Source organism: Sinocyclocheilus rhinocerous, unplaced genomic scaffold (assembly GCF_001515625.1).
Source record: "Sinocyclocheilus rhinocerous isolate Xijiao unplaced genomic scaffold, SAMN03320098_v1.1 scaffold564, whole genome shotgun sequence".
Taxonomy (NCBI): Eukaryota; Metazoa; Chordata; class Actinopteri; order Cypriniformes; family Cyprinidae; genus Sinocyclocheilus; species Sinocyclocheilus rhinocerous.
In genome coordinates, this window is record NW_015645070.1 from 2,177,773 (window position 1) to 2,197,030 (window position 19,258).

A 19,258-nucleotide genomic window follows, 5' to 3' on the forward strand; every position below is an offset into this window, starting at 1 on the left:
AGTCTGTGTGCATTGAATTTATTTAATACACAAGTTTCACAATTTGAGTTGAATTACTGAAATAAATGAATTTTTCACGACATTCTAATTTATTGAGATGCACCTGTATATATAATGTAATGTGGTGTTTGGGTTTTGTTTCTTGTTCATTGTCTTCATGTCTTATGTCTTTTATTTTGTAGTTAGGCCTCAGTCATGTTCTGTCATGTGATTCCCTTCTCTGTGTGTTATGTTCTGATTGGTTGTTTTAGTCATGTGTCTTGTGCTTATTAGGTGCGTTTGACTTCATGCCGCACCGCGCAAACCGATCGGCGGCTGACTTGAAGCATTACATGCCAGTTAGAAATTTTGTCCGACTTGAACCGGCGCCGACTCTACGTCACTGTCACGTGTGGCATCAAAGTACCGCGATAGTGTCGACATTCTAATTTATTGAGATGCACCTGTATATATAATGTAATGTGGTGTTTGGGTTTTGTTTCTTGTTCATTGTCTTCATGTCTTATGTCTTTTATTTTGTAGTTAGGCCTCAGTCATGTTCTGTCATGTCAGTGTTTCGAGAGCAGCCGGCTGACTCAGCTAGTGCAGCTTTTTCAGAGCGACTGCAGGAGTGCTGATGACGACACAGCTCGTTTATTGTTTGGATCACTTGTAAATAAAACTGCACATAGGTTCTCACTACGCTCGCCTTCAGTGGACTGAATCATTACATACATACATACATGTATATATATATATATATATATACACACACACACACACTAGTATATATATATACACACACACACACTAGTATATATGTATATGTATATAAAGAAAACTATTTTTGTTTACTTTGTATTAAGCTGATAGTGCATCTTTTTCCTACCAGTATTAATGCTAGATGTATAAACTTCTTTCTATTCAGAATTATTTTTATAGAATTTATAAAAAAAAAAAATATTGGTCCAAAGCAGTTTTACGGAGTTTAAAGCATATAAGATAAAAGATTATAGTAAGATTAAAAAATATATATCATGTCTCAAAGCTAAAGAAATCAACATTTAGATTAAAAATTCACAAAAAAAGGCATTTTTCCATTTTTAAGATTTGTTTTATTCCTTACTGTCAATAACTGCGACTTCGTGATTAATCTAATTATTATAATATAAAATTTCATACACTACCGTTTAAAAGTTAAGGGTCAGCAAAAAAATAAAAAAATAAAAAATTCAGCAAGGAAGCATTAAATTGATCAATTGACAATAAAGACATTTAAAATATTACAAAAGATTTCTATTTTAAATAAACGCTGTTCTTTTAAATACTCTATTCATCAAAGAATCCTGAATTTAAACATTTATAATATTAAGAAATGTTTCTTGAACATATTAGAATGATTTCTGAAGGATCATGTGACACTGAAGGCTAGAGTAATGATGCTGAAAATTCAGCTTTGTCATCAGAGGAATAAATTCCATTTTAAAATACATTAAAATAAAAAATAAGTTATTTTAAATTTTAAATAGTAATAAAATTCCCAATATTACTGTGTTTACTGTATTTTTTATTAAATAAATATAGCCTTGGTCAGCATAAGAGACTATTTCAAAAACATAAAAAATATTTATAGACTCCAAACGCAGTTGACAATGTTCAAGAATTATTACAGAACTGAATGTGTATAAATCACTGTAGCCACTTTTATGTCTGTACAAACACAGCAGATGTGTGTCTGTTTGTGTGTTGCAAAAAAACATGCCATGCTGGTCTCTGACAAACTTGACTCTTGAGTTTAATGAGTAAGAACAGGCCCACAGCGTTCTAGCGTTACTCAACATCTACTGCCTGCCAAACAAGATTTCACAAGAACCACCAGCAAAAGATAGTCTCACAATAGCACGACAACACTGAAGAAACAAACTCACGTAGAACATGACAGCTGGATAACGACATCGAAAAATGGAGACCTTGTGGTCATGATGACATCGCAACAAGTAACCGCTGATTACGTTATATTTGTTTAGGAAGCTGCAGTTGTGAAGCTGTAACTCTCTGCTTCATAATGATATAGGCAAATAAACCGTGAAAGGTCAGTGAGACAAAATCATGCCGAGATTCTGTGCCTTTAGGGTTTTAGGTGTGGCTCAACCAGCGACAGCAGAAATTCATTTAAGACTAAATGTAGGACAGACACAAGTTCAGACACGATGATCTTTCTAACACACGCCGAATCTTTTCTTCTATGTGTGTGTGTGTGTGTGTGTGTGTGTGGCAGGTCTGCTCGTGTCAGGCAGAAATGGTTTACCCAGAAATCACATATCGTCCATTTATTCACCCTCATGTTCCAAACCCGTATGACTTTCTTCCACATAACAGAAAAAGAAAACATAAGGTAGAATGTTTACGCTGCTCTCTTCCACAAAATCTAAATGAATGTCAACAGATGCGGTTCAGCTTCAAATATGATAAAAATACACCCCAAAAGTATCACAAAAGAAGGTAAAATGCCTTGTGGACTGTATTCGTATGTTTGTGCGATGACCAGACTGAAATTAAAGTCCTGTCAAAGTCTCTTATGCTCACCAAGGTTTTTTATTTAATAAAAAAATACAGTAAAAACAGTAATATTGTGACAAATTATTACAATTTGAAAATAACCGTTTTCTATTTTAATATATTTTAAAATTTACACTTGTGTAGAATTATTTTGTAAAATTATAAATGTCTTTGCTGTCACTTTTGATTAATTTAATGTGTCCTTTCTGAATAAAAGTATTAATTTCTTCTTTTTTTTTAAAGCATATGTGAGAACCAGCGGTGTCAAAAATGAGACTGGAGAGCTACAGTAAAGGGAAAGATTTTCAATAAACACCAACATCAATTACTTTTATAGTCATTTAAATCCAACCATCCCCATTCATTTTTACAGTAGTATCAAAAAAGCAGAGAAAACATCTCTTTTTGTGATCCATTAAAGAAAGACAGTCATAAAGGTTTAGAACAACATAATGATGAGTAAATTATGACAGAATTTACTCCTAGAATTTACTAAATAATATTTTTGATGAACTATCTCTTCTGTTTAGTTTGTTCTGATGCTCAATATGTTTTTTATAATGTTTGTATAAGAGTAACAACTAACCTTAATGACCTTCTCCACCCCCGAGGAGCAGATCATGTACGTGTGAGGGTTAAAGCGGACCTGATTCACGATGGACCGATGACCTTTCAGAACCAAAAAAGCCCTGTTCACCACTCGACCCGGACCTCCTGACGAGACAGAGAGAGAATGAGTCCATAAATAATAATAACATCAGACACGGTTAGCCTGTGCATGAGTGACTGTGTTTACCTGCTTCAGGGTCACTGGGGATTCTCCACATGTAAAGGTTAAAATCATCTGAGCCAGACAAGATGTACTGAAAAGACAAATATATATTATTACACACACACTAACCAATTATGTCACAGAGTTCTAGAGAAATATGGCACGGTCTGCAAAGAGAAGTTTCAAGAACTATATAAAAAAAATTAACGTATACCACCATTCAAATATTTAGAGATTTTTTTTTAAAGAATTACTTACGATTAAACTGATTAAAAGTGACAGTTAAATGCATTTATAATCTTTACAAAAGATTTTTTATTTAAAATAAATGCTGTGTTGTTCTAAATAAAGGTTCTTGAAACTTTCTATTCACCAAAGAATCCTGAAAAAAATTTATCAGTTTCCACAAAAAATATTTTTTTTAAAGAAATGAATAGTTTTATTCTGTAAGGATGCATTAAATTGATCAAAAGTGACAGCAAAGAGCTTTATATTGTAAAATAAATAAGGACCTTCTATTAAAATCAAAGGTTTCCACAATCACAATTTGCACAAAAATATTAAGTAGCACAACTGTTTTCACCATTGATAATAATAAGGAATGTTTCACCAAATCACCATCTTAGAATGACTTCTTTAGGATCATGTGACACTGAAGACTGGAGTAATGGCTGCTGAAAATTCAGCTTTGGCATCACAGAAATAAATGACATTTTAAAATATATTAAAATAGAAAACAGTTATTTTAAATTGTAATGATATTTCACAATATTACAGTATTGCAGCCTTGGTGAGCATTTAAGACTTTGCTTAAAATAATCTTACCGACCCCAAACTTTTAAATGATAGTGTATAAATAACATACAACATTAACTTTATTTATAACGGGAAAAAAAACAAAGTTTTTCCCCAAGAGGAGGTTTTCAGACACATTTATCTAATTTCTGAAAACTGTTTTGAGTAAAACAAACAAACTGAGCTGTTCAGATGTTAGACAGAATTTAGGGAGGAGAATCCACCGTTCTGTAGAAGGAGGTGTAAGACAGTCAGACAGAAAGAGAGAGCAGAAACAGCTGGACAAACATACAAAAAATCCAAACACAGAACCCAAGAGACCAGAGCGCGCACAGACAGACAGAAGAGCATCTGCTTAGCTTTAGATTCAACACTGATAAAACAAGCTTCTACAAGCCATAACCCAACATTCCCTCACTGAATATCCCTGAAAACACACACACTCAACATCTACTGACACACACGTCCACCAACCCACAAACAAGAATGCACACAAACATGTACACACATGCACACACAAAACCTCTCCTGTGCAATCAGTGATCTGTCACATACACACACTCTTATATTACCCATTACCAGATGTATTAAAGGGACTGGTTAAGTTAGTCATAAGTTAGTCATTTGTTCACTCTACATTGTTCAGACAGCCAGATAGATAGAAAGACGGATTAGGTTTATTAGAAAAGTGTCATTTGGAGATTTAGTTAATTCTGTTATGCTCCATCTAGCAGTTTCTGAATAAAATATGTGAATCCCTAAGTAAACCAGTCTGACCGGCGTCTGATGGATATGACCTTAAACCAGACTAATTATGCAGATGCACTTAGGAATTAAACATAAAATAAATAAATAATACTTTTTAAAATATGATTACAGATCATCTCAGCAGCCATAGTTAAATCAGCAGCCTAATAAACGCTGATTTATTCTACATGGAACAGGTTGTCTTTTGGTGGCTGCCATGTTGAGATCACTTGACAAGCTGAGTACCATTTCCTTTCCATCTTGGGTACCTTCCTATTACCAAAAAATTGGTAATTTGTGAAATATCTACTATAATATGTGACCCTGGACCACAAAACCAGTCATAAGGGTCAATTTTTAAAAAAAATTGAGATTTATACATCATCTGAAATCTAAATAAATATGCTTTATATTGATGTGGGGTTTGTTAGGATAGGACAATATTTGGCCGAGATACAGCTATTTGAAAATCTGGAATCTGAGGGTGCAAAAAAAATCTAAATATTGAGAAAATCATCTTTAAAGTTGTCCAAATGAAGTTCTTAGCAATGCATATTACTAACCAAAAATTAAGTTTTTATATATTTACGGTAAGAAATTTACAAAATATCTTCATGGAACATGATCTTTACTTAATATCCTAATGATTTTTGGCATTAAAAAAATCGATAATTTTGACCCATACAATGTATTGTGCTACTTATGACTGGTTTTGTGGTCCAGGGTCGCATAACAAAATATTTGAGATTTGTTTGCAGAGTTCAAAGTTTGGTCAGATTTTTTTAATGTGAAATTTGAAAGACTTCTGACCAAGAGGTGCTGACCAGGCTGCATTTATTTGATCAAAAATAGAGTAGAACAATAATACTGTGTAATATTATTACAATTTAAATGATGGTTTTCTATATGAATATATTTTAAAATGTAATCAAAGCTGAATTTTCAGCAGCCATTACTCCATGATCCTTCAGAAATCATTCTAATATGCAGATTTGATATGCAACTTAATTGGTCTCTGCTTGATTAAAAGTAATTAATTTATATTAAAAAAAAATCATATTGACCTCAGTTTTTTTTTAACGGTAGTTTATAAGTTGTTTTTTGTTGCAATTTTTGGATGGCAATCAATAAATGAAAGACACTAGTTCTGGCATCTACTGTAAGTTTTGATTATCCTGTTTATCTAACCTGATCCTGGTCTCCAGCAAAGCAGCAACTCTTCATAGTACAGGAGTTGAAGTAGCCCTGGTTATCAAACTGGAAGCTGGGCAGACGAGAGTGGAGCTCGTACAGGACAGGAGGCAGACGTCTGCGCAGAGCCAGCAGGTGCGTCCCCATGCTGTTAAAACGCACGCTCATGGCACTCTGAAGAGACAAACTCCCTCCGTACCGCAACAGAGAACTACAGCACAGAGAGAGAGATATCAACCACAGAGGAAAGTAGGTTATTATAAAAGATCATTATTCAGGTTTGTGTTATTTCAGGAGATCATGTCTGCAGTGACCAAACTCTGAACATCTTTACACAAGCTCTGCTGTCCTCTGCTGGTCTCAGGCAGTAGAGCAGACAGCTATGATGATAAAAGCTGGCCTTGTCAGCTAGATTGCAGCCCATATTTGGACCGAAGCAAGCGTTCAAGCTTTTACTGGACATAGTTCAGCAATCCTTTTTGCTTATAAACACAGTTCTCTGTAACACTTGATTCTGATTAACCAATTGCAGCCAGACACACTTGTATAATGACACTAAACTGTTTATTTGAACAATGTCCATGGCAGCTAACTGTGTTACTTTCATATTCCTCATGGCCCTCTGCAGTCTCTGCAGTTACTTTTTTCACACACACAAAAACACTTTCAACTCAAATTAATATTTAATGTCCATTTATTTATATATTTGGTAAGCAGCTATGCAATAAGCAGGAAAAAGTACAGTTAACAAGTTAGTACCTGAAAAAAAAAACTCATTCAGTTAAAATGTTTAGGTTCAGTAAGATTTTTTAATGTTTTTTTAGTCTCTTATGCTCACAAAGGATGCATTTGTTTAATCAAAAATACTGTAAAAATTATAATAATGTGAAATATTACTACAATTTAAAACAACTATTTACACCATGGGCGGCCAACTTCAGTTCTGGACAGCCACAGTCCTGCAGAGTTTTGCTCCAATCTTGATAAAAACTTTGAACACACTGAATTAAAGTCACAGCGCATTTTTCGCGGTAAAAATGAATATGGATTGACACGTAAATGTAGTAATTTCACAATAAATGGATATAATTGAAGACTACAGTGTTTCACAGTCAGCACATGGCTTTTTGGCTAGGTTTAAAACAAGGAAAATAGCACTTTTGGATAAACAAGGCAACATAATAGATGCCCATGTGGAGGTAGAAAAACAAAGTTCTTTAAGATTTAAATGCAAAAGAAAAGGCATGAGAGCAGACTGTTTCTGTCAGTGGTATGTTTTAATTTAATATTTTTGTGATAGCCTACTTTTAACGTGAGAAAAGTAGGCTATAGGCTGTGTTTAAATGTTTTGCCACTTGCTTGAGCAACTTAACATATAAATCTAAAAGTCAAATGCATTAAATAATATATTGTTTATATTTATTAAGTTTAAATGTGCCAATGTCAAAAAAAGATTGTATTACAGTACTGTGTAAAAAAAAAAGAATCACAATGCTGGAATTTAATTTGAAATTAAAATAATGGATAAATGTTGTGTTTGTGGTTTACATCCGCGAATTAGTAGCAGACTAACCACCCCTGATTTACATACTAGAGCTTATTTTTCAAATTTCAAACTCATACACTAAAAATAGATTTATTAACACAGTATTTATGGTGTTCTATCATAAGTGAAAGTGCTGAGATTAGAGTGATAGAGTGATGGAATGTGATAGACTGTGACAGAATGTGTGTGCGTTTTTCAGACAGATCTCCATCTCACCTGCGGGGTTTGCGGATGTCCCACAGTCCCACCCCCTCTTTAGAGTTTGCAGTGGCCAGCAGACGGGGTTCTACTGGGTTAAACATCACGCTATGGAACGCTGAGGGGTAGTTGGCCAAGCAGAACGGTTCTAGAACACACAACAGAATTAGAGTAACACCGGATCTATAACAGTTCAGAATTTAGATGAAACAAAGATTCTAGAATACACACACAAAAAAATCCTAAAATGTATTATGGTTTCCACAAAAATATTAGGCAGCACAACCTTGATAATAAGAAGAAATGTTTCTTGAGCACCAAATTAGCATAGAAGAATGATTTCTGAAGGATCATGTGACACTGAAGTGATTTCTGTGATTCATTAAAAAAGGGGGCCATATTAAAAACCAAGAAATTCAACTATTGAATGTGTACCTCCATGTGGCGGTTCTCTTGTGTCCCATATGAGAACTCGGCCGTCATCAGATGAGCTGGCGAAGACGTTATCATTAACAGGACTGACGGACAGACCATACACAGCATCATCATGCAAAAAGACATTGAGCGTCTCGCCACGTTCTACGTCGTGCAGTATCACCTGCTCATCATTTCCTGCAGCGACAGACCGAAACATTAGACATTTGATCTACCCTCTGTTTCAGCTGCAGCATCACAAACCTGAGCAGCTGAGCAGTTTTACCTCCTGAGAAAACACGTTTGTTGGTGCTGTCAAATGCCAGGCAGAAGATGTTAGACAGGTGCTCCCCCTTCAACTTGATCGGTTTGGCTCGTGAGTGTATTGCTTTCTCCATGTGCCACAGCAGCACCCTGCGGTCATCTCCACCTACAACACAAGACATATTAATAGATTCACCAGAGAAATGTTTCAGCATCACTCTCCTGAGGGTATGAAAGTAAGGTTATATGTGCACAATCTGGCTGGTTTACAGACACCAAAGAAGAGTTTGGGAGGCTTGTTCTCAACAGAAGTTCAGAAATTCATGGTCGTGATAACAAAAACATCATGTAGCCCTCTCATACTCCTGCTCTGATTTACTACAAAAGGTGTTTTATTCTCAGCTGGTGCAAATATCTAAATGTGATAAAGTTCTGCTCAGTGAATTCATCAAGAGTTTAGCTTTTTACTGTTATAAATAAATATAGAGCTACTTTAATCTTTACTCTCATTGTTAATTTTTTATTTCATTTGATATTGTTTGTAAAATAATGCACAGATCTGGAGACTTGCAAAAAAGCTCTGACATGATGTGCTGGAAGTGACAAACTTGAATGGCAAATCTGATCTATGAACTATGTCCGTAAATAAAATTCTGAGCCAACTGGAAAATACACATTTGTATCTAATGAAAGAGATTCAGGTGACTGCCTTGTGTTACAACAGTGACAAGTTTCCATATGCCATTTTAATCTTAAGAAATGAATACTGTTTATTCATTAAGGATGCATTAAATTGATAAAAACGGACTGTTACAAAAGATTTCTATTTCAAATAAATGCTGTTCTTTTAAGCTTTCTATTCATCAAGGCATCCTGAAATAAAGTATCACGGTTTACACAAAAATATTAAGCAGCACAACTGTTTTCAACATTGTTAATCATAAGAAAAATATCAGCATATTACAATGATGTCTGATGGATTATTATTATTATGTGACACTGAAGATTGGAGCTTAGCATTACAGTAATAAATTACATTTAAAAAATGGGAAATTAGAAAAAAGTTATTTGAAATTGTAATATTTTACAATATCAATGTTTTTACTTTTTATTAAATGACTTGGTGAGCATAAGAGACTTCTTTCAAAAACATTAAACAATTCTTACCAACCCCAAACTTATGAACAGCAGTTCTAGTCTATTATTGTGAGACTATACAGATTGACATGTTTGTTGCCATGCAAACCATTAAAGATGGTTTAACAACCTACTGCTGTTTTAGTGTCATCTGTTGTACAAAATGAAACTGACATTTCAGGGTTTTGCAGTTAGTTTCACAGTGAAACTAAGGGAAAGTTAATCTACATTTCTGTACAAAACCTGTGTAAAGGGAAAAAAATATACATTCTCTCTTCAAAATCTTCTCTTTAAGTGTTTTGACCCATGGATTTACATGACTTCTCTAGTCATTACTGGAGTTAAAAATATTTTAAACAGAATGAAATTAGAGGTACTTTCTAGCTGATAAAATACTTTAAAGTCAAGCATTGCTAGAAAACTTTTCCAGGCCTTGAAACCACAATTTTAAAATGGTCTGATATTTCCTGGTTTCCAGGTCAGGAGCATGGGAACTCTCGGCATTCACCACACTGTACATGCCTAATGTAAAGACTGAAAATATGCAAGTGCAAAAGCATACAAAGGACTTGAGCAGGAAAGAATGTGTGAAGCCAAAAGAATCAGTAACAGCTGCAACCAATTAATGAGTCAGCAAGAAAAAGAGTCCGACTGAAACTATTGAGGCCCTTCTACAGTCTGAACCACCTACAACGGTGCATTCACTTAGTTTCGTTTAGGTTTATCTGGCTCTCATTTGTACTAATAGTAGGCTACTAGTGATAAAGGCTTCATACTGACTTCAGCCTGGATGGATGAAGTTTGTGAACAAGTTAATTTACATTTTTGGATGCAGTTCTAACAAGTTGCAGCGACTATCTTGGACAGGCTTTTTTTTCGGTGTGGTGACTATGACTGTGTTTGCAGTTAGTGTTTAATGTCTTGCCATTTATCTATGAACTATGGCATGGTAAATCTTTTTATTGTTTATTATAAGACTAAACTTAGTATACTATCAGTAACTTTAGTGTTTTGCGATAAGACTGGTCACGTGATGTAAACATGGTTACGCCCATAAAGGGGCGACCCACTTCATGCAGAATAAAAAAAAAGCTTTTTCTAGAAGACTGATCTTCATCTCATGTGGATGTGCATTATGTAATCTAATATAATTTTAAATGACATTACTCTAGTCATTGCGTTTCTTTGTGTAAAAACTTTTTTTTTTTTACTGAGTGCACCCTTAACATGTTTATATATCACTGACAGAAAGACTAAAACCTGTTTTTTAATTTTATTTTGGCAATGCCCAAAAAAAATAAAACATGCATGCACAATCTGACAAACTAAAGATGTCAAAGCAATCCTGTCAATGCATGTTTTATTCTGCATGCCTGTTCTCTACTCCTGTCCGTCTTTCTCTCACTGATCCACATTAGTAAGATCAGCGTGCAGGACCGGAGGATCTTACCGGACACCAGCCACTGGCCTCCATTGTTGGAGAACTCAATGGCGTTGACGCAGCCGAAGTGGCCGAGCATGTCCTTCTTATAGAGGCTGGAGCAGCCGGCCAGTCTGCGCCTCTGGAAGTCCTCCTTCAGCCGCGGCTGTCCGCCGATCGTCCTGCGGGAAAGGAACCCGACGGCGCTCCGCACGCCGCAGCCCCGCACTTCCTTCATCTCTCCTCCGGTAAACGAGTCTCAACGCCACCGTTAGAGTGTCCCGGCCGTCATGGGTTTGAGCTCAGGTATGATTCGGTGGATTCTGCTTCGGCTGGAGGATGTACCGTTACATGTTTGCTCGGTAAAGCATGAAAGTGCGCAGCAAAAACAGAAGGTTGTTTGGAGTCCCACCGACCGCAGGCACTTCCTGCTCCGGTGCAAGGGTGATGACGTCACAAGAGCGGATCACTAACTCCGAACCAGAACCGCTGCTGTACTTTCTGATTGAATGTTATGTAATATGCCTCGGTTTATATAATTTGTGAACACTTGTGCCTCTGTAATCTGTATTGCTTTTAATGCAGTGCTTGATTTGTGAATGTTTTATTGTTATTAAAAAGTGAACCTGTATGTGTACAGCACATACAGGTGCATCTCAATAAATTAGAATGTCGTGGAAAAGTTCATTTATTTCAGTAATTCAACTCAAATTGTGAAACTCATGTATTAAATAAATTCGATGCACACAGACTGAAGTAGTTTAAGTCTTTGGTTCTTTTAATTGTGATGATATTGGTGGGTTTTTGTTAAATGTGAGCCAAAATCATCACAATTAAAAGAACCAAAGACTTAAACTACTTCAGTCTGTGTGCATTGAATTTATTTAATACACGAGTTTCACAATTTGAGTTGAATTACTGAAATAAATGAACTTTTCCACGACATTCTAATTTATTGAGATGCACCTGTACATGTGTATGTGTATCTATTGAAGTATTTCTTTGTTTATATATAAGTTAATATCTATCTAGTTAAATATGTTATTTGTTAAATATGTATTCGGGTTAATTGGGACATTTTGTTCCAGTCATCTCAATGGAAAAAGTGCACCAATTTACCTGGCTTTACACCCAAGAAATTAGACAACAAAAATGCTGCATTATAAAAAAAACTTTCTCGACAATAAAAGTTTACTTTATCTAGTTAACAATATAATGTTTAAAGTAAATTAAAAATATAAATAGAAACCATATTAAAATAAGCTATTTATACAATATTGTATTATTGTAAGGACTTATTTTAAAAAACTGGAAGATAATAAAAATAAACCTTTTTACACTTTGTGTAAAAACCTTATTTTACTTTACAGTGATTTATTAAAATTAAATTAAATATTATATATTAAATTATTTAGATTCAAAAGATTTATATTTATCTTTTACACTCAGATGTTAATAATGTAACATTTTTTAACATTTAACATAAATAAAATGAAACATGTAAATAGAAACATTAAATTACTTATTTTATCATTAGACTTTATTAAAATGCAAAAAATTTACAATAATAAACCTCTTTACTCTTCATAAATTCACTCTCATACCAAAAAATAACATTTATCTTATGTTATTAATTATATTATCACTATATATAGAGAGAGAGATAGATGTAAAAATCACTGCTAAATTATAAATTACATATTAAATTATTCAGATCCTGATTCAAAAGATTCATATTTAATTGTTACATTCAGATTTAAATTTTACAACATCATGTTAAATGAAACATTCAAAAACTTTTGGCATTCTATATCTTGTGATTCACAGAAAATATTAGCAGAGTTAAAGACTCTAAGTCATGTTTTGAATCAATGTTTGGTGACTAAGTGCAAATATCGAATACCCAATTTTTTAATATTCACTCAACAAGCATAAAAATGACAAGCAGGGACCAAAACAAATCTTAGTGTGTGTAGTTTTATTAAATTCCAGTAAGGAATTACAGTGATAGTATTTTTTCAACAGTTTTTCTTACAAATACAAATTTATGAGTAATCCTCCATAACTGGAGCAGAACTTTTAAATTAAAAAGCTAAGTTTTTTCAATTATATTTGTAATAAAAGACAAAACAAAACTAATACTAGTGGCAGGTATACATTTAAACAGCAAACAGACAGTTCTTTAGCACAGCTTTAACTATAAGTTAAACTCACAGCTCACAGCTCCTTACATACTGTGTATGATAAATTATGAACCTTTTTACAGTCTGGATAAGCATGAAATATTTCCATTAAATCACACCAAAACCTCTGCTGACCAGAAATAGAACAACACTGACATCATTGCACATGTTTGCCACTTGCTTGCATTAATCGTGACAAGTGCGAGTCTGTGAGTTAAATTATGGGATGGTTCCCTCTGGGTTGGATTTGTTTGTTCTGACATATTTTGGCTTTCTTAGGAGCAAGTGAGGCACAATATAATTTGATTTAAAATGACTCTATAGGAGTAACGAGGATTAAACAATCTCACCGTCTCGCAAAGCAGACTAAGAGATAGTTCAGAGCCTCGCTAAAGGCCTTAGGAAAAAGGCATGTCCAATACCTTTATAACACCGAGTCATTAGCATCTACACGTGTTCATGTCACCTACAGGCAGGTATACTGTATGCACACAGGCTGTGGAACACTGTAATTCTTATGCTACATTTAGGGAGATTAAAATATAGTGACATATGTATGTAGCTTGTTGGTTTAGTGTTCATGAAACATCTACAGGTCATATTTCACCCCAAAATCAGAAGAAAACCATCAAGTTTTCAAACCATCACCTTTTTTTTGGCCATCAAGTTTTTCTGAATTGTGACAAATAAGAGTCTCATTACTCTAATGTTTGGATGTTTTGCTTCTAAGTTTGCTGCTCAGTATTCTCAAAGGTCATTCTCATTAGATTTTTTCCAATAAGGTTCAATTTGTTAATGTTAGTTAATGCATTTGGTCTCATGAACAATATTTTTTTTGTTTATTAATCTAGGTTACTGTTAATTTATAATCATATTGTTATTCACTGGTAATTCATAATACATTAACTAATGTTAAATTATGCAACTTGAAATTTAAAAAAAATGTATATGGAAATTAAATATATTGTTCATTTTTTTTAAACAAACAAAGGTAGTACAACAAATATTACCATGCTGTGTAAATATGTTTAATTATCATTAATATGTCATCACAATGCAAAAACAAAAATATATAAAAAAAACTTTTTTGTTATTTAAAAATTAAATAACATGTCCTAAAAATATGCTGCATTTCCCTTATAACAAAATATTAACTTATTTTCTTTTGATTTTGGGGTTAAGTATGACCTCGACATCGCTGCTCTAAAAATTCTCCATGTTTTAGGCACATTATTCTAAATCCATTACAGCATCTGGGGGAAACTGGACATCTCACAAGAAAACATCCTCAAACAAGCCAACAAACCAAACAGAATGTACATTTCATTGTAGGAAACATTTACATTAAAAAAAGATTTTAAAGAGTGCAGCACACAGGTTTGACACTGGTCCATCTAATGTAGACACAGACACTCAGTCCAGTGTCTGTCTCCAAAGTTCCCACAAAGCTTTGCTGCAGTTTTTAGCTGGAGTGAACAGCGCTGTGCACCACAGGAAGCATTATATAACAAAAACACAATCTAGTAATGTTTTAAAAGTGCTTTAGCGTTCAGTACCTTCAGTGAATACATTCTCACACACACACACACACACAAACCTACAAAGTAAACCACATATGACGAGGTGGAGACTGCAACACAAACACACAATTAACCTTCGAGAGACTCTCTGACCTCGCTGAGGTTATAGAGCGAGAGAGATGGAGAAAACACTTTAGCTGTCTTCAAGATAAAGCCAAGCCATCTGGAAAATCCATCCGAAGCAAAATCCAATCCAGATTTTGTCCTTTTAATATAACAAAAGCACAGTTCCTTTCTCCCCTTTTTGCTGGTTTGTTCTCCCACAAGTGTGCTGGCTGCTGAAGTGTGTGGATACAGCTTTGCAGAATGACACAAAACCACCCGAAAACTCACTAGTTACAGAATTAGATCAGTTTTAAAGATTCAGTTCATTAGTCATCTCACTATAAACACTGGAGGGTTTTAACATACGTAGTCCAAAAAATATGCCCTGTTGCCAAGACTGCATCAAGTCTTTCATAAAAGAACAATCGAATGTCACTGAAATAAAAAAACAGACACAAACCGTGAGAAAGCAGATATTTTAAATAAAAACATCAGGCAGCACTGAGTGTAAAGGCAGCCGTAGCGTAGAGGAGTGAAGATGTGAGGCTGTAGTTCAGTAAGGCCCTTTGGAGGGTCCGAAGATGGCAAGCGGGAAGTGTTTGACGTGAGATGACCACTGAGCCGCAAGCTGGAAAAACTTCACATCATTCCATTCTACTCCATCTATCAACACTGTAGGGAGGAAGCAAAAAACATGCATGTCTTTAGTCTTTAACCATGTTTTCCTGAACTCCACAAATATAAATTATACATCATCGATACCTAAATTATAAAGAGATGTATGTATAATATATAGCACTGTTCAAAAGTTTGAGGTCGGTAGGATTTTTAAAGTATTTTTGATCAAATAAATGCAGCTTTGGTGAGCCTAAGAGACCTTCAGTAAATTCAGTAAATACAGTAAACAAGTAATATTGTGAAATATTATTACAATATTTATGTATTTTCAGCGTTATTACTCCAGCCTTCAGTGTCACATGATCCTTAAGAAATCAATCTAATATGCTGATTAGAAGCTCAATATATATATATATATATATATATATATATATATATCACGACATTCTAATTTATTGAGATGCACCTGTATATATATATATATATATATATGCGTGTATGTGTGTTGAAGATATGTTTTTGTGGAAATTGTGATACTTTTTTTAACAACTTTGATTAACTTGTTTGAAATGGAAATCTTTTGCTAAAGTCTTTACTAATGCTAAATAAAAGTATTAATTTCTTCCAAAAAAAATGCTGAATGGTATATAATTTATTATTACTAAATAATAAAAAAATTATAAAAAAAATAAATAAAAAAAAACTTAAATAAAAAAACATTTAAATGTAATTATAATAATTATAATTATTATTAGATTTATATTAAATTTAACTGGTGGTGCAATTTTTTTATTTTAAATTTATGTATATATTGTTAGTCAAAGTTTGTGAGCTGGTGGTTTGCATTATAAATATATTTTTAACTGTAGGCTGAAATTGAAAGGCTGAAAATACATTGTAGCAGGTTCAGAAAAGAGTTTACACTGAAATGTTCCACTTTTGCAGCTTGCAGGATGTTTATGACCCCCCTAAGCAAGGGTTACTGACTGTATTGTAAATTGTAGCGATTACTTTGAAGAATTCTGATTGGCTGATCACCTTTCAGCATAGTCTGCTGGTGTTTGGCCGTGCAGATGAGTCGACTTATGCCCTCTATCACCTGACTCTTAGACTCCGCCTCCTTATCCTTGGTCTTTTTAGGCAGAAACATCACTGAACACAGAGACAGTGTGTTTGATGCTTATTCAACAACACAGTACATTTTATAAACTGACTGACACTGAATGAGTTACTGTAAGTATTGTGTTTCTGTGTCTTACCCTTCTTATTCTTCTCTTTGGTGACAACATTCATGGACATGGTTGGCTGATGTGTCGTCTCTGCTCCGCCCAGTGGGAGGCGGCTAACCTGCAGCGAGCGGAAGGTGCACTTGAGCGTGTTTTTGGCAGAGGAGTCTCTCTTCTCCACTTCTTTCTTCCTCTCTGAAGGAGCAATCCAGTAATCAACCTGAAGACCCATCAGCTCCCCCTGACCTCCTCCAGGAGAACTGCAGCCACAAAGACAAGGTGAGAAAACAGAAGACTACAGAGATCTCAGACACCTAGCGCTGTGTGTGTTTGTACCTGGACATGTGCACAGAAGGAGAAGAAGGAGGCGTTGGTGATGCTTCTTTCAGTAATGGTGAGATCTGTGCAGGAGGAGTAGATGAGAGAAGAGATGATCCTACAGGAGCAGCGTCATCTGAATCGCCTACAAACACACAGTCACATGCACAAAACATTAATACACCACCTTAAATATAACAATTATAAATAAAAATGATATAACAAATATTTTAGGTTCACAACTGGTTATATTTCACATAAGGGCTATTAGAATTTTTTTCATGCATTTTTATAATTCATTGTACTATTTTAACCCTATAAAGTCTACTGTATCATATTTGATAAACACATTTCTAACGCCTCTAAAATATTAAAATCTGAAATCTGATAGTTTTTTTTTTTAGTAAATAAAAGGCCTTTTAGTATAATTGTAAAAACATCCAACTTTCAGGTTGTGGTCCCTGTGTTTTTTTCTGTTAAATCTTTACTCATTCTAATAAACTAAACCTAGGAATAATTTTTTTAATATTGTTAGTAATATTTCAATATGATAATTTTACTAGACTGAAGCAACTCTGGTTTATTTGATTATCCATAGTTTTTTTTTGTTGTTGTTAGAAAAATCATGATAAAGTGCATCAAAAATGATACATCAGGCTTTTGAGGAACATTTATTTGTCTCTCTCAGTCAAGACTATATTGCACTGCATTATGTTTTGCTCCCGACAATAAAAAACTATGGATCTTTGCTCATAAAACTAAGCATTTAAATATCATCCTACTAAGACATATTATTGGGAGATGTAGAATGACAACAGATATGTATATTCATTCTATGTACAGCTAGTAAGCTGCTATACTGTTATAAAGATCTCACTGATTTGCGTTATAAGCTATCAGAAGTTCTTATCTTACTTTTTGGCCATATACATATCAGCAAGCAACTGCAAGAAATTGCATACTTTTACTCAGTTTGGGCCTCTGAATAAAGTTAATCTGTGTTTTCCTCCTCAAGCCAAAAAACACATATGTAATCTTTTTTTTTTTTACTATTATTTTGTCATATTTTATACGGGTTAACAGTTGACAGCCATATTTAATACATAATATATTGACAGTATAACTAACCAGATGTGGCAGACGTTTGTTCAAAAATCCCCACTTTCACCACCTGAAGACACAAATACACTTTGAGCCAAATTCAATAAAACATTTCAAACTATAAAAACATCATTGTAAATGGACACATACCCCAATAAAAGGAATGAATTTCTGACATGAGTCTTCATCAGGACTGTGAGAGGAAAAAAGAAAGAGGACTTTGAACACATGTTTTACTGACTGGTAAATTAACCCCATTAAACTGCACACTATATCTACCAAAACCCCCCTTAAGTTTAGAATAACATTTTGATCTCTAAAGAGAAAAGGCTTCCAAGACTGATTTTGTCCAATTTTGTCTGGTTCATTCACTCTTTGCCCCTCCAACTTCGCGTCCTTTAACTTCAAGTTCTTCCCAACTTTCAGTTAAATACAACTGACTATTTTATGTCATCCAATAATAAAGCGTGTCTGAGACATGCTACAAAGAAATGCTGTAAAGCGAGTCATGCCAGCATAATTCTAATCGACTGCTGCCGTTATGCCACTGCCCCACCCGCCCCGAAAAAACTAAAAGAAAGAAGCATTCTCAGCCAATCATTGCTCAGATTCAAGCTACTTGAACCAGAGATGGTCTAATGCAGAGATTACAGATCTAGCAACAATAATGATGTTAAAATGGTTATGCTTACTTGTACATTATATTCCAAAATAAAATCATGAAATGGCCACACTGTTCAGCATGAAATGAGTTTTTAAGGGAAAGCATTATTTTAAATATATATATATACACTGTATAACACTAATTTTGCAATACAACCAACAGATTTACATTCAGACTGAAATCTCATGTTGTGTTAAACCATCTCTGAGAAGAGCAAAACCCAAAACCAGAAGCAAATTATAAGAGAACAGAAAGAATAAATAATCGGTGCCAGCAAACCACCCCAAAAACAACACAGCACAAGCCCAAATAGAGGGAGTTCACAGAGTGCATTTGAGCCGAAATAGAAGTTGCTCTCAGTGAAAGGCGTAACAGAAGGTCTATTGCTCTGCAAACCAGAGAATATAGAGACACTGATGAAACCAATAACTGAGAATTCAGCCAATATCAGCAGCAATACTTCAAGCACCTGCTCGGAGAATCAAGACTGTGAGTGTGTGA

General features: G+C 34.3%; 2 protein-coding genes across 2 annotated transcripts in view; both read right to left on the minus strand.

Annotated features, from left to right (window-relative positions):
- The window catches only part of dcaf5 (ddb1 and cul4 associated factor 5), a 13,810-nt gene extending 2,245 nt beyond the window's left edge, over window positions 1-11,565 (minus strand). Inside the window, exons 1-7 of the mRNA XM_016508725.1 lie at window positions 11,053-11,565; window positions 8,488-8,631; window positions 8,223-8,399; window positions 7,806-7,935; window positions 6,041-6,254; window positions 3,335-3,401; window positions 3,125-3,252 (exon numbers count right to left, since the gene is read on the minus strand). Coding sequence (XP_016364211.1) covers window positions 3,125-3,252; window positions 3,335-3,401; window positions 6,041-6,254; window positions 7,806-7,935; window positions 8,223-8,399; window positions 8,488-8,631; window positions 11,053-11,260 — 1,068 coding nt within the window. The 5' untranslated portion in view covers window positions 11,261-11,565. The remainder of the gene's footprint in view (window positions 1-3,124; window positions 3,253-3,334; window positions 3,402-6,040; window positions 6,255-7,805; window positions 7,936-8,222; window positions 8,400-8,487; window positions 8,632-11,052) is intronic.
- Window positions 11,566-14,309: 2,744 nt separating this feature from the next.
- The window catches only part of LOC107705432 (phosphofurin acidic cluster sorting protein 2-like), a 36,044-nt gene continuing 31,095 nt past the window's right edge, over window positions 14,310-19,258 (minus strand). The window contains 6 exon segments of the mRNA XM_016508726.1: window positions 14,310-15,502; window positions 16,487-16,600; window positions 16,708-16,934; window positions 17,011-17,137; window positions 18,121-18,163; window positions 18,244-18,286. Of these exon segments, the coding sequence (XP_016364212.1) occupies window positions 15,384-15,502; window positions 16,487-16,600; window positions 16,708-16,934; window positions 17,011-17,137; window positions 18,121-18,163; window positions 18,244-18,286 (673 nt within the window). The 3' untranslated portion in view covers window positions 14,310-15,383.